The sequence below is a fragment of the Alosa alosa genome, chromosome 16 (assembly GCF_017589495.1).
Source record: "Alosa alosa isolate M-15738 ecotype Scorff River chromosome 16, AALO_Geno_1.1, whole genome shotgun sequence".
NCBI classification, from domain to species: Eukaryota; Metazoa; Chordata; class Actinopteri; order Clupeiformes; family Clupeidae; genus Alosa; species Alosa alosa.
In genome coordinates, this window is record NC_063204.1 from 366,250 (window position 1) to 391,498 (window position 25,249).

The following is a 25,249-nucleotide window of genomic DNA, read 5'->3' on the forward strand; positions in this document are numbered from 1 at the left end:
ACAGCTTTTTTACTCTTTTTTCAGGTGTTTAACAGTAAAAGGCGCACTGTTCTTAGCAGTTATGCTGAAGGCAGTGAGATTAGGCATTGCATCCTACACTCACTCTGTTTGGAACATCGCAGTTCGGGTTTCAAGATTGATAAGGTTCAGTTAATGGATCGTCTCAAAGTTGGGACAACCAAACAGCAGTGTAAGCAAATCTTTATTGTTAGGCTACCATAACTGTTTTTTTCTCTAGGCCTAGGCCTATCACAAATCCTTAATGTTAGGTTACCATAGCTACCTGGGCCTATGGCAAATCCTTAATGTTAGGTTACCATAGCTACCTGGCCTATGGCAAATCCATCAGCTTAATGTTAGGTTACCATAGCTAATTGGCCTGTCACAAATGTTAGCCCAGGTAGCATTATGCTTAACTTAACATTAAGGACGGTTTAGTGAAGCCGATAATGCATTTAAAGCAGTGTTACGTATGGTGAACCTAATGCATTTTAAGGATGGTTCACGGCCCAGGTGGGAAGCCAACATTGCAGTGTTCACGCGGTTGACCAGGCCCAGGTAATGCATTTAAACCCATCGCAACCCGGTTAGGGAAGTTGATAATGCATTTAAAGCAGTGTTCACGTCGCGTGTTGGGCAGTGAAGCCGATAATGCATTTAAAGCAGTGTTCACGCCGCTGCGGTTGGGCAGTGAAGCTTATAATGCATTTAAAGCAGTGTTCACGGGTGCAGTGTAGCAGATAATGCATTTAAAGCGGTTCTGTTGGGTAGTGAAGCCGATAATGCATTTAAAGCAGTGTTCACGTTGGGTAGTGAAGTTAATGCATTTAAAGCAGTGTTCACGCCGCAATGCATTTAAAGCAGTCACGGCTGTTGGGAGCTGATAATGCATTTAAAGCAACGCAAGGCCCACGTTTATAATGCATTTAAAGCAGTGTTCACGGTTGCAGTGACGCCGATAATGCATTTAAAGCAGTGTTCACGCCGCTGTTGCAGTGAAGCCGATAATGCATTTAAAGCAGGTTCAGTGACGCCGCATTTAAAGCAACGCTCACGCCGCTGCGGTTGGGTAGGGCCGATAATGCATTTAAAGCAGTGTTCACATCATGCAAGCCAGAGTCGATTTATGGCCAGAGCGTTTTGCTCTGTTAAGGTATTTCTGTTCCCACCCAGACGAATGGCCAGAGCTGTTTGCGTTAAAATGGTGTGTTTAGCAGCCAGAATTTAAAAATCCTGGGGGTGAAATCTCCCTCATCCCAGAACTTTAAAAAAAAAACGCCTCTAGAGAAGCTTGAAACGCCTCTAGAGTAGTCGTGTAGAGTAGCTTGAAACGCCTCTAGAGTAGTCGTGTAGAGTAGCTTGAAACGCCTCTAGAGTAGTCGTGTAGAGTAGCTTGAAACGCCTCTAGAGTAGTCGTAGAGTAAAAGCGAAACGCCTTCAGAATAGTCGTAGAGTAGCTTGAAACGCCTTAGAGAGTAGTAGTCGCGGTAGAGTAAAAGCTTGAAACGCCTCTAGAGTAGTCGTGTAGAGTAGCTTGAAACGCCTCTAGAATAGTCGTGTAGAGTAGCTTGAAACGCCTCTAGAGTAGTCCATCGTGCAGAGTAGCCACCGGTCATTTTATTCATTTATTTTTATTTTTTTGGGTGGGGAGGTAATTAGCGCCTGGGCCATGGTGCGTACTATGGAATACAACCCTTGCAGTGCCCCTGTGTCTGTGTATATGAGTATCTGTGGATAAGCTTGTGTGTGTGTGTGTGTGTGTGTGTGTGTGTGTGTGGTCCTGTCTTGTTGTGGTAGTTCTCTGTGACTCTTTGCTGATGTCACGTTGTATGTTCTGTGATAAGATGATTGACGCCAACCAACGCTGGGATGTGGGCGAGGCTGTTGCCTGGGTAACGCGCCTGTCGGAGTTCCAGCCGCTGTGGATCGAAGAGCCCACCTCTCCTGATGACATCCTCGGCCATGCCCACATCTCTAAGGTTACTGTTACTCTATTCTAGTGTATGTAAAATATTACTGCTTCACACACACACACACACACACACACACACCACCTATCTAACACATACTGTATTTTCCAGACTATAAGTTGCTCCGGAGTATAAGTCGCATCAGTCAAAAAATGTGTCATGAAGAGGAAAAAAACATATATAAATTGCACTGGACTATAAGTCGCATTTATTTCGAAAATCCAAGACCAAGAACAGACATAAACTGGAAAGGCAAGTTATTCAACTACACAATAGCACACAGAACAACAGGCTGAATAGGTGTCCGGTAGGTATGTTAACGTAACACAGTTATTCAGCTACACTATTTAGCCAGCTTGATGTTGGTTAGCTTGGTGACAAGGAAATTAAAATGTCAGTTTCTGGTCACACAGTTTGTTGTGATGTCTCCTTTCTGGCAGATGTGGAATATTAACGATAAAGACGCTTGTTTGCTTACCCTCATTTGATGTGGAATATTAACGATGACAATAAAGACGTTTGTTTGCTTACCCTCGTTTGACTTGCCATTGTCCTTTGCTGTGTAATTTGTTAGCTAGATGCTAGCGGTTGGCTTTTTTGGTGTTGTTCATACCTGGGTGGCTGAATAGGCTAAATTAACATAACAAGCCAGCGAGTCACAAGCCTAGAGCGCCCTCTCGCGACTGGAGACGGTAATGTTTACTTCTTGGTCAGCAGGAATTAACATTTAACAACAGGTTAAATTATATATATTTTTTTATATATAAGTCACACCTGACTATAAGTTGCCAAACCAGCCAAACTATGAAAAAAAGTGACGTATAGTCTGGAAAATACGGTACTATGGGAAAACTGATGTCTACGGTATGATGTTAGCAAAGGCCTGACGTTAAACTAAATTAGCTTACGTAAGCTAGCAGGCTAACGGTATAAATTAGTTTAACGGCCGGCAGACATATCAGACCAGACGCTATTAATGGTTACAACAATGGCATAATCAGATAGTAAATTGTTTATTTCTCATCTCAAATCTACAAATCTAAGCAAAATAAGGTCACACAAATGACCTGTTAAACAGATTCAGTCATTACCGATGTCATCCGCCATGTTTGTTTACCTTTCACAGCTGTTTCAGACGTTGCCGCAAGCGAGGCTGCCTCCAAAAATGACCGTTATTTGGGAATTCTAAGATATCTTAGAAGGCAGCAGAATATGTTTTTTCGGTTTCGAACCGCACTTGCTGCCTTGCTCCCCAGTTAGATATCTTAAAAGACAGCAACTTTACCCGTTTGGAACACACCCATAGACTGGAAAATACGGTACTAAAGTGACGTATAGTCTGGAAAATACGGTACTATGGGAAAACTGATGTGAGTATGTAATGTAATGAAAATGTAATCTGTGTGTAGTGTGTGTGTGTAATGTAATCTGTGTGTAGTGTGTGTGTGTGTGTGTAATGTAATCTGTGTGTGTGTAATGTAATCTGTGTGGTTCTTTTTTTTGTTGCATGCATGTGTGTATGTGTATGGTGTCTGTGTGTGTTGTTGTGTGTGTCTCTCTAACTGTGTGTGTGTTTGGATGGTGTGTCTCTCTAACTCTGTGTATGTCTATCTATTTGTGTGTATGTATGGTGTGTCTCTCTAACTCTCTGTTTGTGTGTGTGTGTGTGTGTGTGTGTGTGTGTGTGTGTGTGTGTGTGTGTGTTTAGGCTCTTGCTCCGCTGGGTATTGGAGTAGCTTCTGGAGAACAGGTTAGTGTTCCTCTCTTTAATATAATCCCTCCAGGAGAACAGGTTAGTGTTTATAAGTATATACTGTTTATATACAGAACATTTTGATCCCGTGAGGGAAATTTGGTCTCTGTATCCCAATCCGTGAATTAGTGAAACACACTCGGCACACAGTGAGGTGAAGCACACACTAATCCCGGCGCAGTGAGCTGCCTGCAACAACAGCGGCGCTCGGGTAGCAGTGAGGGGTTAGGTGCCTTGCTCAAGGGCACTTCAGCCGTGCCTACTGGTCGGGGTTCGAACCGGCAACCCTCCGGTTACAAGTCCAAAGTGCTAACCAGTAGGCCACGGCTGCCTCTATGTCTTTAATATAATCCCCCCAGAAGAACAGGTTAGTGTCTATGTCTTAAAATATTTAATATCATCCCTCCAAGATTTTGTGATGTTGCCATCACAACAATTAACGCAAATTCAACCAATCCCAGCAAATTCTGGACAACCTTGCAATTTTGTCCAAACGCCGCAACTTTTCCGCAAATTTGACCAATCATCGTAGTTTCCCTGTGAAACTACCACAACAGTCCCACCACCACCAGAGACTGCCCTATAACTTGTTCGTTCCTCTGCAGTTTTGATGACAACAAAAAAAAGGCTAACGTTAATCATCTGCTGACTTGCGTCTGAACTCGCGAGATGAAAAGGACAATGTCGGAAATGTGTTAAAAATTATTACTTAATTAATAATATCATTCATTAATAAATAATAAATAATTTCGAATCGGGTTTGGGAAAAAAAGTTTGGGAACCGCTGCAGTAGGCTATGCAACCATTTGGCAAACTTTTATATCAGGAGATATCCTTCTTAGCTCTTGTCATGTTTGCTTGTAGTTTGTGTAGTGCTTACCAAAATCATAGAAATGAATAACATTGCAAGACACTTATCTGTTCTATGATCCAAAAAAGATCATTCAAGTAATTTTTTTGACATTTATTTTTAACAAATGACATAGAAAACATACCGAATTGCATCCACATATTCTAATGCAGTACGTGTAACAGGTGTGATCTTGCGTTGTGTAGTTAAGCACCATACAAGAGGATTCCCAGTGAAGTATTTTTATTCTGGTAATAGACAAAATAATGCAATCATTCAACGGTCTTGAATAATGATTGGCAATGCTGCAGCTAGAAATATAGAAACTCTTATGTTAGCATATACAGTACATCTTACATAGTAGTTAGCTAACCTAGCCTACTACGCAGCCTACATGTCATTATCAAAACAAATACAATGAATGTGCAAATCTCTGATCATACAAAAGTCTATCAGTATCCCTAGGTACATATACATTAATATAAGAACATTTTTGAAACCAAGACAACCATTATTATTAAAATAATCTACAGTGTGCATGTACTCGTGACCTTCCTCTTGCCCAGGCAAGATAAACTAGGGAAGAGCAAAAGCTGGCCATTCCCATTATAAGAACAAGCTTGGTCACTTAAAGTGACAGAACACAATTTCCCCATACACATATACATTTCTGGTGCAATGGCAAGTGGAAGCATTATTAACCATGTTACATACGCACAAAGTTATTTCCACTCTTAGCCAAAAACATTGAGATGAAAGCCTTCCAATCCACTCAGTACTGTAATTAGGCTACTCTCACCTCCTTAAAGTGACAGGCACTCAATTAGACCTGCACACATCTTTAATAAGATCAATACTCAATTAGACCTGCACACATCTTTAATAAGAACACCAAGAAGATCAGTGTGATTTTTCTCTTACTACCCTTAGAACACTACAACTTCCATTGCAATTTTTTAGAAAAAATGTTGCTGCAAAATCAGGCAGAAGATATATTTGTATAGCACCTTTAAAATGTAAAGCACTTTGAGCTGCATTCTGTGTGTAAAAGGTGCTATACAAATAAATATTATTATTATTATTATTATTATTATTATTATTATTATGTGAGAGGAGGAGCGGCTACAGTAGAACGGAGAAAGCCAATGTGTGCTTCTTTTGCCGATATATTTACCAATATCTTCTACATTGCTTATCCAAACAACGCTTCTTTTGCCGATATATTTACCGATATCTTCTGCATTGCTTATCCAAACAACGCTACTTTTGCCGATATATTTACCGATATCTTCTGCATTGCTTATCCAAACAACGCTTCTTTTGCCGATATATTTAACGATATCTTTTGCATTGCTTATCCAAACAACGCTTCTTTTGCCGATATATTTAACGATATCTTTTGCATTGCTTATCCAAACAATGCTTCTTTTGCCGATATATTTAACGATATCTTTTGCATTGCTATTTCAAACAACGCTACTTTTGCCGATATATTTAACGATATCTTTTGCATTGCTTATCCAAACAACGCTACTTTTGCCGATATATTTAACGATATCTTTTGCATTGCTTATCCAAACAACGTCAAACTATATTTAACTGCATATCTTTACATTGCTATTTCAAAAGAAACCCAAACTGGTTTGAAATCAATCGGACAAACTGTTTCGAGTTTGAAATCAATCGGACAAGACAGACAGACAGACAAACAGACAGACATTCCTGTTATTTATAAATAGATAATAGGGAAATGGAATAATGCCTAGTGTGTGTGTGTGTGTGTGTGTTTAGTGTCATAACAGGGTGATGTTTAAGCAGTTTTTCTTGGGCAGGCCGAGAAGCATGCTCATGGCCAGCAAGTTTAATGGTGAGTTTGTCCAGCCATCATGCTCATGGCCAGCAAGTTTAATGGTGAGCTGTGTGTGTGTGCAGAGTGGGCATAGATAGATAGATCAGATAGAGAACTTTATTGATGGCAATCAAAATGCTCATGGCCCACAAGTTTAATGGTGAACTGTGTGTGTGTGTGTGTGTTTAGTGCCATCCTGCTCATGGCTATCAAGTTTAATGGTGAGCTGTGTGTGTTAGAGAATATATATCTTATGGTGAGGTGTGTGTTAGAGTGTATATTTTATGGTGAAGTGTGTGTGTGTGTGTGTGTGTGTGTGTGTTGCAGTGTTAGAGTGTATGTTTGATGAGGTGTCCTCATGCAGGAGGTGTAGGCTGTTTAAATGGTGAGGTGTGTGTGTGTGTGTGTGTGTTAGAGTGTATGTTTAAATGGTGAGGTGTGTGTGAGCTGGTTCAGCATCTCATCCTCTTTGACTACATATGTGTGTCCGGCAGTCTGGAAAAAAGGTTAGTTACACACTCACACACACATATTCAAATATTATTCATATTTTAATTAATAATTAACTTCATATGTGATGGATTGCCATATTTATGTCATACATGTGTGTGTGTGAAGGATGTGTGAATATGTGGACCATCTCCATGAACACTTCAAGAACCCCACCATTATCCACAACGCCCACTACATGCCTCCTATGGTATGTCACGCAACACACACAACCCCACACACACACACACAACCCAAACACAACGTCCACTACATGCCTCCTATGGTATGTCACGCAACACACACACACACAACAACCCACTACATGCCTCCTATGGTATGTCACGCAACACACACAATCCCAAACACACACAACTCGCAACTCACACCAGGGGCGGCCCTAGCAGTTGAAAACATTCAGGGCTTGGCCCATAGAGTCTACACAGTTCTCATAACTCTGCCTGCCCTTGCTTGAATAGTATGGACTATTATATTTTGACAATTAAAGGATGTAATGATCTACAATTGCTATGTTGACATATCTGTTTGCTATTAAAAACGAACTATAGGCTATAGCCTGCCTAGCCCTAGCCACCTAGCAGAGTGCCTAGCCTAGCCACCTAGCAGAGTGGCATTTTAAATAGCAATAGCATCATATGGTGCATGTAGTGCTTAACTTAGTACAGTGAATCATTGAAGACTCACTAATTTGATTCTATATAGGCAAAGTAAGTATAGGCCAGGGCCTGTTTCCCGATAACGATGGATACACGCACTTATGACGGTTTTCTAGGATTCGTCTTAAGATTGTTCATTTGGTTTTTCTGACTGCTCTTAATAGGGTTGCCACATGCACTGGATTTCCCGGGATTGTTCTCTTTTTTGAGTGACTGTCCCGGATAATTAAAAATATTTCCCGGGACACACATTGTCCTGGTTTTTGGTGAAAATTAACTTCTGCATCAGGGCAAATATATAGGTGAGAAACTATAGGAAATGTTTCAACATTGTATTCACCACGCGCATTACGCACAAGGGCTCCAAGAGACAAAGGGAGTACCAAAATGTAGCCAATAAATAGCTTTACTGCTAACTGCTTTTCTCTCTTCGAGAATGTTTACGATGTCAAAATGCACCAACTTCGTGTTACATGCAAGGATGATCATGCAGCAGCATCTAACTTACTTACTCTAATTAATTGGGAACGCATCTTGAGTGTGCACCAGAGAGAGAGAGATAGACTGGCAGGTTCCAGGTATCATTATTGATATCCCCTTTGAAAATATAGGAAACTTATAACTTATAACTGCTTGTAACAACTTAATATTATGCACAGTATTGTTAATATTGTGTTATCAAAGTGGCACAAACAAACAAGGCTAGTGTTTATGGATTAGCCTTATATCTTAAGAGCTGGTGAAAGGATTTTATGAGAAAGCGTAGACTGAGCGACCTTAAAGTGACCATGCATGCACCATATAGCCTGTTTAACAGCATACAATTAGCAGCATTTCCTAAATATATATTATTTAATGGGGGGGGGGGGTCCCGGATTTTCATAAATCAAATGTGGCAACCCTAGCTCTTAAGGGGAGCTGTCCGCGTTAATAGTTCTGAAATATCCTCTAATTTGATGGTGATATCAGGGACTTGGATATTTTATTAATTCACATCAATACAAAAATAGAAACACTTTTACATCTGCATGTAAGTGTCCCAAGTAGGCTATATACCAGACACCAACATAAATAATTGTATTTATTTAAGATTAGATTGTTGCACCGTTTTTATGTTTGTTGGAAGATATAGGCTTAGGCTATAGCTTACTCAGTCATGTCAGTTTTTTGGTGGCCGTCTCACAAAACCACCCTTGCAACTGTGGGCCGGCGGGTCGACGGCCTCAGTGTCAGAACGAGTGTAACGAATTGCTTTACTGCATTCAAATACACATACACGCCAGGCACCGGCTAGAAAAAGGTAGCGATGGAGTTTCTCAGACATTAGTCATGACAAAGCCAGCGAAAAAGAAGCAAACCCCGAGAAAACAGTAAGGAAATTGCCAATACTGCATAGTTTACCTTTAAGTCCCATAGACCTATTCTTAAAAAAAATATTGTGAAGCCAAATCAGCGAAGTTATCCACCAAAAATATTTTTCAGTGTGTATACAGTAATAATCTTCTAACTGTAAAAATGTCAGGCCCTATTTTGCCGAAATTTATTTTTGTTTCATAAATGGACTACAAAAGAAGTCATGTGACTTTACCCTCCGACGTTACTCATGGTAGCATGGTTTGTTTATTAGCCTGGTTAGCATTGACACTTAACACTTACTGCCAGCTCTTCATTAGAGTAGGAGCACAACACAAGTTATCCAGACATAAAGGTAATCACCACGCGGTTTACATCGCGCTCCGTTATTACAAAAATATGTTAAGCCAGTCAAGCAAATAATAGATATAGATAGATACTAAATTGATCCCCAAGGGGAAATTCCGAAATTGCCGTTTTGATCAGTTAAAGATGAAGCGCCCAAACCGATGATGTCACATGCAACTGTAGTTGTTACAAAAAAACTCAAAACAATTCAACTGATTCTAAAAATATGGTATGACCACTAGAAGCAATAGAGGTGAGTGACCCCAGTGCCTAGCAAATGGAAGGCATTCAATTAAGTTCCCAATGTGCACCGAGATATAATCCCATCCACTCGGCTAAACTCTACCAGGTGGCGCTGAGATTACTTTCCCTCCCTATAGCCCCGCATGGCCATACCTAACGACGCCACTGACTCACACAACACACACATCCCGAAACTCACACACTTAACCCAACACTCACAAACCCGAAACTCACACACACACACAATCCCCCCACAACTGAGATGTGTGTGTTTGAGAGCATATGTTAAATGGTTAGGTTGGTGTGCATGTGTTAGAGTGTATGTTTAAATGGTGAGGTGTGTGTGTTGTGTGTGTGTGTGTGTGTGTGTATCCCGACTCAGTCACAACCCGAAACACACACAACCCGCAGCTCACACATACAACACACACAATTATTCACTGACTACTTGCAGCAAAATGCCCCAGAATGCCTCAGTGTGTATGTGTGTGTGTGTCCTCCTCAGGCTCCAGGGTTCTCCTCGGAGATGGTGGAATCCTCTGTGGAAAAACACACGTTTCCTCAGGGCGAGGTGTGGAGGACCGTCAATCAGCTGTGACACACACACACACAACCTGAGATTTGGAACACACTAGCAAAAAATCACACTTTAAACAGAAAACTAACACTTGCTGCTATCCTCACTACAAGATCATTCTATGCTTAAGAGAGATTAGTAAACTATGGCTGATTAATGTTTGATTCATGAACTAATAGCGATTAATGTTTTTTTAATGTTTCTTTTTTTTTTAAATGTTCCCACACAAGAAACATCTGGGGCCTGTACTACGAAGCGGGGTTACTGGCTTATCTGGGTAACTTCGAGAGTAACTTGATCACGTGTGGCGTAACTTCCCGATTAACTCGTACTACGAATGGTGGATAGGTTTTAACCGAGGTATGCTGCCATGGCCATTTACGCTGCATCTCAAACCTGCTCCGAGCAGGTTATGTTCTTGGTTAACCCGAGGTTTCCGTTAACCACACCCTTTATAAGAACCACCCTTCTACTAACAATTCGAGACAATGTCGGCGTACCTGGATGATCCATAGCCTACGACATTGGGCCAAATCGTCGGGGGGCTCTCTTCGCAGAGGGCGAGGGGTTTTAGAGAATATATTCTCTATGAAGATATATATTGTCAGCCTTGGGAATATGTTATCTTTGTCAGATGATCTAGGCAGAAGTCTGTAATGTCACCCGTCATAGCAATGCCCTTACGTGGACATTCATGTATTCCACGTAACTAAATACTGTATGTCCAAAAATAAATCGGACATAGGCCTAGCCTAGGCTACAGTAGGCCTAATAAATTAAAATCACCATTTTAACAAACTTGTTGAATTGAATGTCATATTACTGTACCCTGCACATAAAGGCTACACATTTCCACAGCACCAGAATCCGACCGAATGCCTCCCTCAACCCCCTCCATAATCGGCCTTCCACTATTATTTGCGATGGCCAACTCCTCTGCTACTGTAAAACACTCTGGTGCCTTTCCTCCTACAGTAGTGTTCAAAGACACCTTTTTCTTGTTAGCTGTAAAACAAAGGCCAAGTGAAGGCTATAAGCATACTAGGCCTACATGTTTTCATAATTAAGAAATATTAATGCAAGCTATAACTATAAACCTACTATTCTGAATAATGTGTTTGTGTTTCACTTTCACCTGCTGCCATGTGCGTTTAGCAATGGTGTTGCATCTGAAATGTTCACAGGATTAGGCATACACTAAATCAGTCAATGGGGGCTACATTCAATTATCCTATTACTGTAATCTATATGCCCACTTCTGAATTGTGTTGCATCTGTAGGCATTTATCTGTACTCAAAATAGGCAATTTAATTATTTCAACTCATTTCAGACATTCCGCAAGCTATTAATCCTCCGTAACACATATTTGAAGAACATGTGGAAATAAAACTTTACTTTTAGGCTACCCGATCTGCAATACGTTGCCAACAGCCTTGCCTTGCTTTGTTCACTGCCGACGTATTTGATTTTTGTCGTAGAGTGGGTTTTAATTACTCATAACAATTGTGCATTCCTCATCCGTAAAATAAGGTGAACAGGTTATCACTGAAAGTGGTGACCTGCGCTACAACCCGCCCCTTTTATGTGAACGCGCACAAACTCCAATTAGGTTAACCCCGGCTCAACAAATCAACTTCATAATCAGCGTCGTAGTACCGAGTAACACCACTTAAGATAACCAGGTTTTGTCAACCCTGGTTTAACAAAGTAACCCTGGGTTACATCTGGGTAGGTTAAGCTCCCTTCGTAGTACAGGCCCCTGATGGTCATTCTGCTTCAGCTTTACCACAACAATAAACAAATAACTCAACTACCACAACCTTATCAATAAAGTCCCCTTTATTAATTGAATAGAAAAATACCATAGCAACAATTTACTCATATTTTAAAATACCGGAGCAACGATTTGACATTTATTTTATAATGTAACAGCAACTATTTGACTCCTATTTACAGTAGATGCTAAACAGCATTGGGACAGACACCAGGGTAGGCCAATAGAACAGGCCTAAAGGGGTGGGGGGGTGTGTCGTGTGTGTGGTACACATGTGCTTTATACACACACACACACACACACACACACAAATGTTCTTGTGTGCGAGTGTTCACACAGCCATCTGCATCTTAATAGTGGGATGAGGGTTGTAGTCCAGGATCTCAAAATCTTCGGCACGGAAATCATCGATGGTCTGCACCTCGCGATGAATCTGAAGCTTGGGGAAGGCACGAGGCTCCCTCTTCAGCTGTACACACACACACACACACGCATACACACACACACACACACACACACACACACAGTAAGAATGTCAACATTAACAACACTAGCTAAATGTGATGGCACGTAAACAAGATGCAGCCAGATCCACAACAAGGGCAGTAGACACGTAGACAGACGTACGCGCACACACACACTGACCTGTTCTTTGAGGGGCTCCTCATGATTGCTGTAGATGTGAGCATCACCCAAAGTGTGAACAAAATCACCAGGCTGTGGGAGAAACACACTCAGTCACTTACACACTTCCCTCCACACACACACACTTCCAAAGAACACAACCCATGGTGACTCTATACCCACAGTCCCACCCCCACTGCAGAGGGTGTGTGTGAGCAAGGATTAAAGTTCTCCGTCGTACGACGGATTTCCGTCAATTTGATTTTAGAAATGTCATTTCAGATGGATGTAGATCCGATGACAAAATAAATAAGGGGGGGGCATTACCTTTTCTTTTCCTTTTTTTAACCCTTAGAACCCTAAGCTGTTTTAGGGCATTTTCACTACCTTTATTCATAAGGATTTATTCTGGTCATTGTGAGTGCCACACACACATATTATATATTGTTTTTTTCAGCAGTCTAGGCCAGCAGTCTAGGCTATCCAGATCTGCCATCATGTCATGTATTAGTACTAGCATTGATTTTATTTTGATTTTTAAAGGTGCCATGTGTAAGAATTGAGGTAAAAATATCCAAAAGATGAGCTACACGCATCAAAAGAATGAGAAGAAATAAGGGTGATGATGTCATTAAAAAAATAACAAGGTATAGTGCTGCAGAGATATCAACCTGAATTAGCATGCTAAATTACTAGCCACAGCCCGACAGGTGTCATAATACCAGTTTCGCCATGGGAGGCAGTATCACGGACAACATAACCGCTAACCAAACTGCAATACACGAGTCTCAGTTGTTACTCTAGGGTAAACCAGCTCACTTTCTGGAGGTATACTGCCCCCATTTTTTATGGAATGTGGAGTATGAATTGATTTTTGTCGGACATTACACATGGCACCTTTAAAGAATTAAAATATAAAAAGCGTATTATAAAAATTCTTATATTTTGACCTGTATCTCACCATAGCAAGCTCATAGCTCTACATGCATTTCATGTGTGTGTAGGGCAGACTGTCCTGAATCGGGCAATATAATTGCCATGTTGGAGGGATACTCTGGGGCTGAGCAATTTACAGAAATATGTGGTGTGTGATTTATGGAAATAAATGCCATTTTTCATTTAGTGATGAAAAATGACCTTTCTGCACTCCAGATATATGACACGAACTGATATGACCTGACTTGACCCAAGTTTGCGTGTTAGCATGTGTGCCATAATGATTCTCAACCCTTTACTGCATTGCCATGAACAAAGGAAAGGCAAAAAAGGTGTTTCTTTGTTCAACAAATTGGGATGCAATGTGAGCCTTGAATTGGATGCCATGCAGGAATTTGCTAGGATCTCAAAACCGGATTATGAACATGCTTTGCCGTAGACAAACACACGATAGCGTTGGATTATAAACATGCTTTGCCACAAAAACTTGGGGTAAGTCCAGCTATATGAAGTTATTAGGTAACACTCCATAATAAGGTGCCATAATAAATAGCAAACTAGTAATTACCTAACCCTTTGTTAATATTTGTTAATTTTTACCAACATATCTATTTGCCACAAGTTAGTTTTTTCATCATCAATTAAATATTTGTTGTTTGCATAAAATCTATATGTTAATGTTTTAGCAAATCTATTAACTAATATTGTATTAATATGTGTTAATAGTTAACTGTCTTTTTGGCACTAATTAACAGTTATTTCTTACATCATTTAAATGTTAAATGTTTATTTACAAACTATATGTTAGTAGAAAAGTTAATGACTTATTATTTAACAAATTTTTATTAAACTGTGCTTCTGCCTATCCCAATATGAACCACTCCCCATAGGACCCTTACAATAGATAGACAGATAGATACTTTATTGATCCCAAAGGGGAAATGCAATAAAGTTGGTTAAGCTTAATTAATATATTAGTAGTATATAGCTATCAGCGTGGGGCCCCTTATAATAAAGTTGGTTGACCTTAATTAATATATTAGTAATATATAACTATCAGTATGGGGGACCCTTATAATAAAGTTGGTTAAGCTTTATTAATATATTAGTAATATATAACTATTAGTCAGACGGTGAAGGGACTAAGACCAAAACTGGCTTATCACATTTATTCCTTTAGGAAAAGTTAAAACAAAACATGCCTTCAGGCACTGGCATACATAAAACAGCATCTGCACAAGCAAAATAAAAAGAAGTAGTTGAATGGGCTATATTACATGCATGATTCCTATACCATCACTGTCAGCCCTACTAGCAAGGGAGACATGCAACATGGAATGTTCAGGTGCACAGAACGAGTTTATTAATATTGTGAGACTCACTAAACACTCACAGACGTAGACCATACGGAGGTAATGCATAAACATAATGCTAAACTAAATGTACATTAATTTGCTGCTAGACTGAATTGCACTTTCCATGAGCACTAAGCTAAACTACACTGAATGCATGGAAAGTTGCTAGCAGAGTTTACAGCTAGTCACGTTAATGTTAGACTCGTGTGTATGAACTCCTGGTCATAATGAAAACATTAATAAACTTTCTCTATGATGCTAGAATTGCACCCAAATCCTGACAATACATGTAAAGTAATATAATACAGGTGGTATATCAACGTTTTCAACTTAAACATTTTACAGTTACAAAATTAAAACAAAGTGGAGAGTGCTTTATACAGTCAACCTACCCAATGCAAAGCATACCGCTTCTGATCAGCTATGGCAACAATACAAGGACAAAACGCAGCAGAGCTGCAGTATACCGTTTCTCCAAAGGGGGCTCCAAAACACCAATCTCAATAAAGCTGCTTAATTACGGCGAAAATCACATACAAACACTAAACCACATTTCTAACTCTGTTACACCCCCTCCCCTGAATTTCACCAAATTCAAGCAGCAATCAAATAGTACTTCCAAAGGCAAAGAGTACACTACTTTCAAACACTAGACAGAGGGTCACCAATTACAGGACAGCCAACCACAAAGGTATCCGATAAGGATGAAGTGGAAGACGAGGAGCGCAAACTCACACAACCAACCACTGGCAGTAGGGTGCCTTATACACCCCACAAGACCATAAAGCCATAAACCATAAATTCTCCACAAAGCTAATCAGAAAGGTTAGATAAATAATAATATGTCATTAACTTTTAGTATATAGTTTGTAAATAAACATTTAAATGATGTAAGAAATGTTAACTGTTACTGTTAATTAGTGCCAAAAAGACATTTAGTTAACTATTAACATATTAATACAATATTAGTTAATAGATTTGTTAAAACATTAACATACAGATTTTATGCAAACAACTAATATTTAATTAATGATGAAAACTTAACTTGTGGCAAATAGATATTTTAGTAACAATTAACAAATATTAACAAAGGGTTAGGTAATTACTAGTTTGCTATTTATTATGGCACCTTATTATGGAGTGTTACCAGTTATTATTTTGCTGTCACTTTGTCTGTTTTATAACCCAGAAGGATGTACTTGGCATCAAATGATAGCTCTGAGTAATGGGTGTGCAGCGTTGGTTTGTGTACATGACGTTAATATTTTGCAGTCACTTAGTCTGTTTTTATAAGCCAGTAGGATCAATATACATGGTACCAATGGATAGCCCTGTGTCTCCTCTTTCATCTGATATGCTTGGCATATCTATGCGATGACGGGTACGCGAGTAATTCAAACGAGAGTAATGGGTGCGCAGGTGAACGCAGAGAAGTATAGACTGTAAATATGCTATTTGATTTAATTTCATGATTTTTTTTTTTACATTTTCATACTTGATCGTTCAGACAAGTGCGTGGTCTCGTTGGAAAGCCCCACTTCTTCTCTGTCATGCTATAAAGGTTTCATCTCGCTGCGATGAACAGCCGCGGAGCAATGCAACAGAGAAGAAAGGGTGTGTTTTTTTAAAATCATTGATCCATTCATTTTTTCTATTAGTCTGACATCTCCCAGGTTGCCAGATTGTGTATGAAATACACCCTACACATACACGATCACTTAGTTTCAATTTCAACCGTTTTGTCAGGCTAAAACCAGGCAACCCAAAACCCAAATAAGGAAGCGGGTGCCGACTGCGCAGCCTGAGTCTCGTTGTAAGCAAGCGGGCTAGTTGAATGGCCTACTCCAGAACTAGCTGTTGTGAAATTTTTGAGAATTTAATTGATTAACACATCACAAACTGAGTGTTGTTGATACACTGAACTTGTGCCCTCGGAACCAAATCTGACAGCAAGCAACTTTGGAGTTTTGGAAGTAGGCTGCAGGCAGGCAGCTGGTGGATACATAACTGGCATGCGTAAGGTAATGGTAAGGTAAAAGCAACAACCGAAATGCAGTGTTGAAACACGTGTATGAAACGTATTAAATATGCAAACACTGATCCGGTATAAACACTGAGCCCCCCCCCCCCAAAAAATCTCCCGTTTTTGGAAAGCTAAATGTTGACAGGTATGCCTTAGTGTTCTTGAGAACTTTCTGTGTCTCAATCAGTGACCGCTCAAGAAGATACGTCAGCCATGAGTTTCGCTTTGTTTATGTTGTAGCTACACGCTTGTCTCATTGGCCTTGGGCGGTTGCTTAAAAAAACAACACGTCTAGAGGACTAACGGTCTAAAAGTTGGATTATAGTGACACAATCAAGACAGCTGATGAGGTTGCCCAAGAACTTTTTTGGATATGATATTGTGAGGTCGTGCGAATTCGGAGAAGAAGTGTAGGCTGTGTTCTTTCCGTGCATCAATGTAGACAATTTCTTACTATCGCAAACTCTTGTCAGGGGAGGTCATTCATTTTGGGTGTCACCTATGACTTGAACAGATAGCCTGCTATGCCACCCGATGAACTATTATTGTTACAGTTTTTAATCAATGCAACTAATATTATGTGTAAAGCGACGCATAAACCGTAGCCTATGCAATTTATTATCCCGTCTGTTATGACATGTACAACAATGTTTTTCACAATTTGCGACAGAAGGTTTTGACTGAGCGTGTTAACATAAAATAATAATAATATTGTCATCATCACAAACTGTGGAGTAAGCGGGTCAGTCGTGTTTGTGACGCACAGACAGCCTTGTAGCCTATTTTGCTTGGGCCTCACTTTTAACGACAGTAGGTTGTGAGTGTATGTTGACAAAATAACCATGCAATTAAAAGTCAACTTAACACTTTAAAAACAAAATAATAACCAGTAGGCCAACAGAACCTCGCATATTAGCGTCATGATTTGTGTGCATCTATTTGGCAAGGCCACTAGCTGTCATGGATGCGTTGTTGCTAAAGGAAGGCACAGGTGTCAAAAGTTAAAAAATAAATGGAGATGGGCGGCTGTTGGAAACGGGGGAGAACTAACAAGCCATGGTGTAAAGAAATTAAAGTGCCAGGGGTTTGCTTTTGCGCGGTTTGCGTTAACGTTCGGTTAACGTTCGTGCACTTCAGGACATCTTCCCAATACCTGGTGCAACTAGCCACCACGACAGAGGTAGGCTACGTTTATCTATGGCTGACCGTTTTTGCACTCAGAAAGTAGGCTACACATATTCTTTCATAGCGCAACACGACCTGTCCCTCACCATATCGCAACCTCTTGTCAACCTTATACAATCTGTTGCTGAAGACAAAAGCGCCCTCTCCAGATTGTCGTTATCATGCGCAGACATCCTGCATTAGCAAAGTCAAAGTCAAAGTCAAAGTCAGCTTTATTGTCAATTTCTTCACATGTTCCAGACATACAAAGAGATCGAAATTACGTTTCTCACTATCCGCGGTGAAGACAAGACATATTTTACCAATTTAGGTCCACAGACAAACATAACATTCAAGTAAACAAAAAGTAAAGTAAATAAGAGGGCACATATAATAATGAAAAAAATAAGAGCAGCAAAATGTGGTTGAAATTGTGCATAGACAGTCAATAAAAATACTAGTGCAAATTCAGGCCAATAAAAGGCTTGGGTAGTTCTGTTTGACCTAAGTAAGAAGAAAGTGGCATAGTGGTGCAAGTTATGTAAGAGCAGCAGAAGTGTTGTGTTTCAGGACAACAACACCAGTTGTAAAGTGTACAAGTGTGCAAGTGTGCAACCATGAGCACACATGAGTGAGCACACACAGTATTGCTGCTCATTGGAAAACGGAGTTGTCTGTAAAACTCAAAATGACCATGTTTTCATTAAATGCGGATGAGGCAACAAATGGAAATATGAACAATATCTAGTTTTTTTTTTTATTCTTTACTGTGATGAGGAAATGGGAAGTCTTGCAAACTTGATTTTATAGATTTTACTTGGTGTTGAATTGCATATTAACAAGAAAAAAAATCTCCCCTTTAAACACTTTTGGCCTGAAGTAATTAAATAAGAGTGTAAGTTAAAGCCTTTCTACAATATTTCTGCAGTAGAAAAGAACAGCAATGGCTAATCAGCAATGGTCAGGGATGGTACTGAAATATTGTTTTGTTCATCAGGAAAACTCAATCTCAATCAAGAACACTCAATTTGCCTTATTCACATGGCGGCCATTGGCGACTAAAACGAGGCTACAGGGTACACAAACCATAGGATTGTTATGTGCTATGCATTCACCTGTAGGAGGAATTAATTATATAGTAAGTGTACCCTGTAGCCTCGTTTTGGTTTAAACAATGGCCGCTGTGTGAATAAGGCGAATACTCCCTTTACTTTGCTGTTTGCATCTTTTTGTACATTAAAAACCTGCTATCTCTATAGGTAGATAAGAACAACATATGACTTATGGCCTAAAAAAAGTTCAGTCAAACTATTTTTTTTTTTTCACTTTAATCCCTGGTGAGCAGTTTCAGTGAGTGTGTGTGTGATGTAGGTGAGCAGGGCATAGCTGGCGATGTGTGTGTGTGTGTGTACCTTGAGGCCTGTGATGTGGGCGATCATGTAGGTCAGCAGGGCATAGCTGGCGATGTTGAAGGGCACCCCAAGGCCCATGTCTCCTGACCGCTGGTACAGTTGGCACGACAGCTCACCCTCACACACGTAGAACTGGCACAGAGCATGGCACGGAGGCAACGCCATCAGAGGCAGGTCTGCACAGCACACACACAGGAAGAGTGTGTGTGAGTGTGTGCAACTTTGGGGTTCCAGGCACACATGATTTTCCAGTCCTCTGTGTGTGTGTGTACCTTTGGGGTTCCCTAGGGGTAGCCTAGGTCATGTACATAGGTTGGCGGTCCGTGGACTTTGCATTGGGGGACTATATAAAACTAAGGCCAAGCAGCTAGTGAAGTACTGTTCCATATCAGCAGTTATAGGGAGCATGTTTATTTGGAAGAGACGATGCTTCCTATACCCTTGAATCTGTAAACTCATGATAGATTTCTGAACTGCTTTAATCTACTGGATTATTCAGAAGATTTGATTCCTAAAATGACTTGTAAGGTGGAATCAAATAAAGTATATAAAAAGTGTACCTTCGGTGGGTGGGTGGGTGTGTGTGTGTGTGTGTGTGTGTACCCTTTGGGGTTCCAGGCACACATGATTCTCCGGTCCTGTGTGTGCGTGCCGTGCGCGTGTGTGTGTGTACCTTTGGGATTCCAGGCACACATGATTCTCCGGTCCTGTGTGTGCGTGCCGCGTGCGTGTGTGTACCTTTGGGGTTCCAGGCACACATGATTCTCAGGTCCTGTGTGTGCGTGCGTGTGTGTGTGTGTGCGTGCGTGTGTGTGTGTGTGTGTGTACCCTTTGGGGTTCCAGGCACACATGATGATTCTCCGGTCCTGTGTGTGCGTGCGCGTGTGTGTGTGTGGGCGTGTGTGTGTGTGTGTGTGTGTGTGTGTGTGCGTGGGTGTGTGTGGGTGGGTGTGTACCTTTGGGGTTCCAGGCACACAGGATGATTCTCCGGTCCTGTGTGTGTGTGTGTGTGTGTGTGTGTGTGTGTGTGTGTGTGTGTGTACCTTTGGGGTTCCAGGCACACATGATGATTCTCCGGTCCTCTGGATTGGCTCTGATGGTGTCAATCACCTTCTGCAGCTGGTCCACCCCTTTCCCTGTGTAGTCTTACAACACACACACACACGTCACTACTTGTGTGTCTGCATATATATGTTTTAAATAGTGGGGCATATTAAAATATAAGTGTGTATTTCAGGTATGTGTGGTGTGTTATAATTCTAGGTGTCATATAGAGCTGTCAATCTTCCTCCATAATGCTCAAATTTTGCCTACTATTAATATTTACTATGCATGTCGTTAGATTGTATAAACAGGCTTTTGCATTGCCAATGCCACTATAAGTGCGTGGTTGACTTGTATTGAACGATATTTACAGCTTGAGTGGTTTCAGTTTGTTTTGTGCAGACGCGCGCACACACTGAATGAACGCTCATACCACGACCACTTAACTGTACGCCTCTATGTTTGATGACGTCAAATTAGCAAACATTTCTTGATTGGGGAAAAGTTTGCTTTCTTTTTTTTCTATCGGCCCGTGATTCCATGAACCATTCTGCCCATCAGACAAGTGACAAAAGCACCGGACATAGAGGAGGGAGGTAAAAACGACTCATTCTTGCTTTAGCTGTGGTTTCTCGACCTCGGGCTGTTTAGCTACCCAGCTTGTCAGGGTGTAGTGTTATCAGACGTGCACTCAGGCTGCTCGCTGTCGAGTGATATTTCATTTGGGCCTTAGCCTACATATTCTACAGATTACGAGATCGTTAGCCTACATATTCTGCAGATGACGACATCGTTAGGCTACATATTCTACAGATTACGACATTGTTAGGCTATATATTCTACAGGTTACGACATTGTTAGGCTACTTGTTATTTCTGTTTTCTGATGGAGATCCAAAAACGTTCCACATCAGAAGTGGTGATCTCCGTGGTCCACACATCGCTTAAATGGTCAGAAGTGATGATCTCTGTGGAAGCATCGCGTTCTGACATTTTTAGATTGTGCAGACGTGACAGAAGCATTTTGTTTTCACACATTCGCTAAAGTTTGCCAACACATTAAAAAACCCACATTCAAATAGTTCTCAAATAGTCAATAATTTCTAAATTCAGTTAGTACTGATTTTTTTAAATATTCGATTTATATTCGACTTCCGAAATTCGTTCCAACAGCCCTAGTGTCATACCTGAGTGTGTGTAACCTGCATGTCTGTACTCTACTCCATAGTGTGTGTGTGTGTGTGTGTGTGTGTGTGTGTGTGTGTGTGTGTGTGTGTGTGGTACCTGCGTGCATGTCTGTATACTCTGCTCCATAGTGCCTCCACTGGAAGCCGTAGACTGGCCCCAGGTCGCCCTCCTCTCGGTGCTGGAACCCGCTGCGGTCCAGGAAGTCGCGAGAGCCGTTGGCGTCCCAGATCTTCACGCCTTTCTCCGACAGCTCCTTGGCGTTGGTGGAGCCCTGGGAATGGGATTGGGGATTAAAGTTAGGGCCGCAAGGGAACTCTCAGGATTATACCCGTCTGACATGCCCTGTGCCCTCGCTCCTGTAATGACCCGCTGTGTGACGCTCAAATGGAACATTCCATGACTATTCCCTGACAAAAACCTGAATTTCCGTAACCTGTAATGAATGGTACAATATACTGACCAAAGATTGTGGCAGGGCAGCCACGTAGTGTTCAAGAATCTCTGACTTTCTTTCTTAAAGTGGAAGAATAAAAGGCATTGAATAAACAAAGTTGGGCTAACCAAAACCACTCAAACACACAGTGAAGCTAATAACCAGATATACACCAATTCGGCGCAGAAATATATTTTTATTGATGTGTAAATATTAATAATAAATAATGTATTCATTTTAAACTGCTACAACAAAATCCCCTGATATTCCATGACCCGTGGAAACCCTGATTTATTTTAATTTATTACCAGTATATCCTATAGACCTCTCCAGAATAAGTCCCGCCTCCTAACTTCCGTATCCATCCAACCTTCGGTCGTCAAATGTCTATGGGAAATAACATGGCGTTTTGAAAGATCGTACCAGTCAGACTCTGTAGGTGACAAAGTAGAAAAAGCTGGTGGGTAGATTGGCCTACACACTTCTGCCATCTAGTTTTCACTGGATTTTTTGATTGTCGGTGCCGTTTAAGTAGTACTGGATACGGAAGTTACGGAGGCGGGACTTATTCTGGAGAGGTCTATGCCCACTAAGACTTAACCAACCCATCAACATGAGAACGAGGACATATCCTAGCCATAAGTGTGCTACATGAGAACTAGGACATATCCTAGCCATAAGTGTGCTACATGAGAAGATTGACTACCCATTAGTCAAGTCAAGTCAAGTCAAGTTTATTTATATAGCACATTTCCTACACAGAGGTCATTCAATGTGCTTTACATAAACAAAACCACACGATAATAACAAATAAAAGCATAGAAGGGCAATATAGTCAAAGAATAGTTAAAAGGTAAAGATCATAATAAAAAGAAAACATAAAACACAAGGTAAAATCATTTAAAAAATAAAGAATAATTAGTAAGCAAAAACAAAGGCAAAAGTAGTAAAAAAAGTAATAAAAGACAAAGTAGAATAATTATCGAGGCAGATTCAGAATTTGTAACTCGGCACAGTTAGCAGAAAGCGTCTGAGAACAGTTTGGTCTTAAGTCTAGATTTAAAACTGGCTACAGTTGGGGCCTTTTTAATGTCATCCGAAAGTTGGTTCCACAGCTGAGCCGCATAGCAGCTAAAAGCTGCTTCACCATGTTTAGTTCTAACAAGCAGGTTTTTCACCTGGGACCTGAGAGGACGAGAAGGTGTGTACTGCTGAAGCATGTCTGACAAGTATTTAGGTCCTGCTCCATTTACTGATTTATAAACAAGCAATAGTGCTTTAAAGTCAATTCTGTGACTTACTGGAAGCCAGTGCAAGGACTTAAGAATTGGAGTAATGTGGTCAGTTCTTTTAGTTTTTGTTAGAGTCCTAGCTGCTGCATTTTGTATCACCTGAAGCTGTTTAATAGTCTTTTTAGGAAGGCCTGTGAACAGTCCATTGCAGTAATCAACCCTGCTGGAGATAAATGCATGAATGAGTTTTTCTAAGTCATGTTTTGACATCAGCCCTCTGAGTTTGACAATATTTTTGAGGTGGTAAAAAGCTGATTTAGTTATCGCTTTCGTGTGGCTGTTGAAATTTAGATCACTATCAATTAATACACCAAGGTTTTTAACAGTATCCTTTGCATTAACAGCACATAGCCTACATGAGCACTAGGACATTGCCTACATGAGCGCTAGGACATTGCCTTCCCACTGGCGTAGCCCATGACCAAAGATTGTTAAGGCGGAGCAAGATACTTCGTCGTAGTTCATGTCTATGGGCGCGAAATGGGGATCGAATCCTGTCTGCATAAAGAGGCGTGTCGATGACGTATTGACGAGCGTAAGTTGCAACCGGCCAACAGCAGCGGCAGAAATAACCGGCGCACACCTGATATAAGGTTGATTTTCTCCAGACTGGATTGCTCAAAAATGCTAAAAATGTACCTGAAATGTTCAGAAGGGTTTGAGGATCATGAAAATGTGCCCAAAATTCACATTCCTAACTCTATAGAACCAAGATCTTAGCATATGTGGTGAAATTCTGAGCTATAACAATCTTTGCCATGACTCCCTGCTGCAGTGCTGAGTAACATTAGGAAAGCTAGCTTAGCCTAGCACTGTGATTTGGCTTTCACGTCATTCCGACTCCGCGCCTTAGCGCTGGTAGGTTCATATCACTTGATGTGACTTACTTTAATAAACCACACTTAATGTGACTTACTTTAATAAACCACAACAGCTCCTCCAGGATGGCCTTCCAGAACACACGCTTTGTCGTCAGCAAAGGAAACTGGTCTGCCCAATAGAAAGATGATAAATACAGATGTTTTGTAGCATATGCAATGTATATAAATTGAAGCTAAATCACATCGCACTTAACTCGCCCTTCAGAAACTGGAAAAGCACAGTCCGCCTTTGTTCACCAAATGTTTACCATTTATCAAGGGAATTGGCAAACGTCTTTACGGAGTAACAATAACTAAAGACTGAAACACTACTCACCCCGTAAACTGTATCTAGCTTGTAAACCGAACACTGAAATGACTCCGGTTCCAGTACGATCGCCTTTCCGAACCCCGTTCTGCAGAATGTACTCAATCTGGTTCAGATACCCGCGTTCATCACAAAACAAGGAGAAAGCCGCTTTCTCTGGGCATTTCTTCTCTGCGTCTTTCTGTTCGAACGGTTCCGTCTTCCCGGTGTCCGTAGTGGCAGGCATGTTGTTTAACGTTGCTGCAGTATCAAAACAATTTCGAAAAATCCCAGCGAGTGGAGAGGCACACTCACAACTCTTGAGATGTATCGCGCCAATAAGTATGCCGTTGTGGTGAAACATAACAAAACTCCCGCGTTCTTCTTCTTCTTCCTTAAATTTAATGGTGGTTGTCATACCAACTTGGTGCATTACCGCCACCAACTGTTTGGGGTGTGGAGCTTCAATGCGGAATTAGACGCCTGTATTTATCGTTTATTCGTGTAAAAAAAAAAAAAAAAGAATGGTGTAATCTTAAATTCTACTGAAAAGACCTGTCTCCTTTAAATACCGCATGAGAGCTGGCCATGCTGATGGTTTAACTGAAGAAAAAGAAAGTAAACCCTCTACTGTTAAATGTGTGTACCCTAAGCCTTTGATGTCTTAGTAGCCTAGTGTGGTTCTCTCTGTGTTGTATGCTTCACACTCTAGCGATACATGTTCTACA

The 25,249-nt window shown here is 40.8% G+C and overlaps 2 protein-coding genes across 2 annotated transcripts in view; one reads left to right on the top strand and one right to left on the bottom strand.

The window, feature by feature from the left end:
• enosf1 (enolase superfamily member 1) overlaps positions 1-10,363 on the top strand; it is a 15,659-nt gene extending 5,296 nt beyond the window's left edge. Inside the window, exons 10-16 of the mRNA XM_048266918.1 lie at positions 1,845-1,979; positions 3,679-3,720; positions 6,365-6,484; positions 6,756-6,798; positions 6,862-6,928; positions 7,041-7,122; positions 10,038-10,363. Of these exons, the coding sequence (XP_048122875.1) occupies positions 1,845-1,979; positions 3,679-3,720; positions 6,365-6,484; positions 6,756-6,798; positions 6,862-6,928; positions 7,041-7,122; positions 10,038-10,130 (582 nt within the window). The 3' untranslated portion in view covers positions 10,131-10,363. The remainder of the gene's footprint in view (positions 1-1,844; positions 1,980-3,678; positions 3,721-6,364; positions 6,485-6,755; positions 6,799-6,861; positions 6,929-7,040; positions 7,123-10,037) is intronic.
• A 1,568-nt stretch (positions 10,364-11,931) lies between these two features.
• Positions 11,932-24,967, bottom strand: tyms (thymidylate synthetase). Its single transcript, XM_048266406.1, has 7 exons — positions 24,552-24,967; positions 24,271-24,344; positions 21,726-21,900; positions 20,442-20,543; positions 19,399-19,574; positions 12,530-12,601; positions 11,932-12,353 (listed from the first exon to the last, which is right to left on the bottom strand). The coding sequence occupies exons 1-7, from the start codon at positions 24,952-24,954 to the stop codon at positions 12,216-12,218; spliced, it is 1,140 nt and encodes a 379-aa protein (XP_048122363.1). The 5' UTR covers positions 24,955-24,967; the 3' UTR covers positions 11,932-12,215.
• Positions 24,968-25,249: the final 282 nt, after the last annotated feature.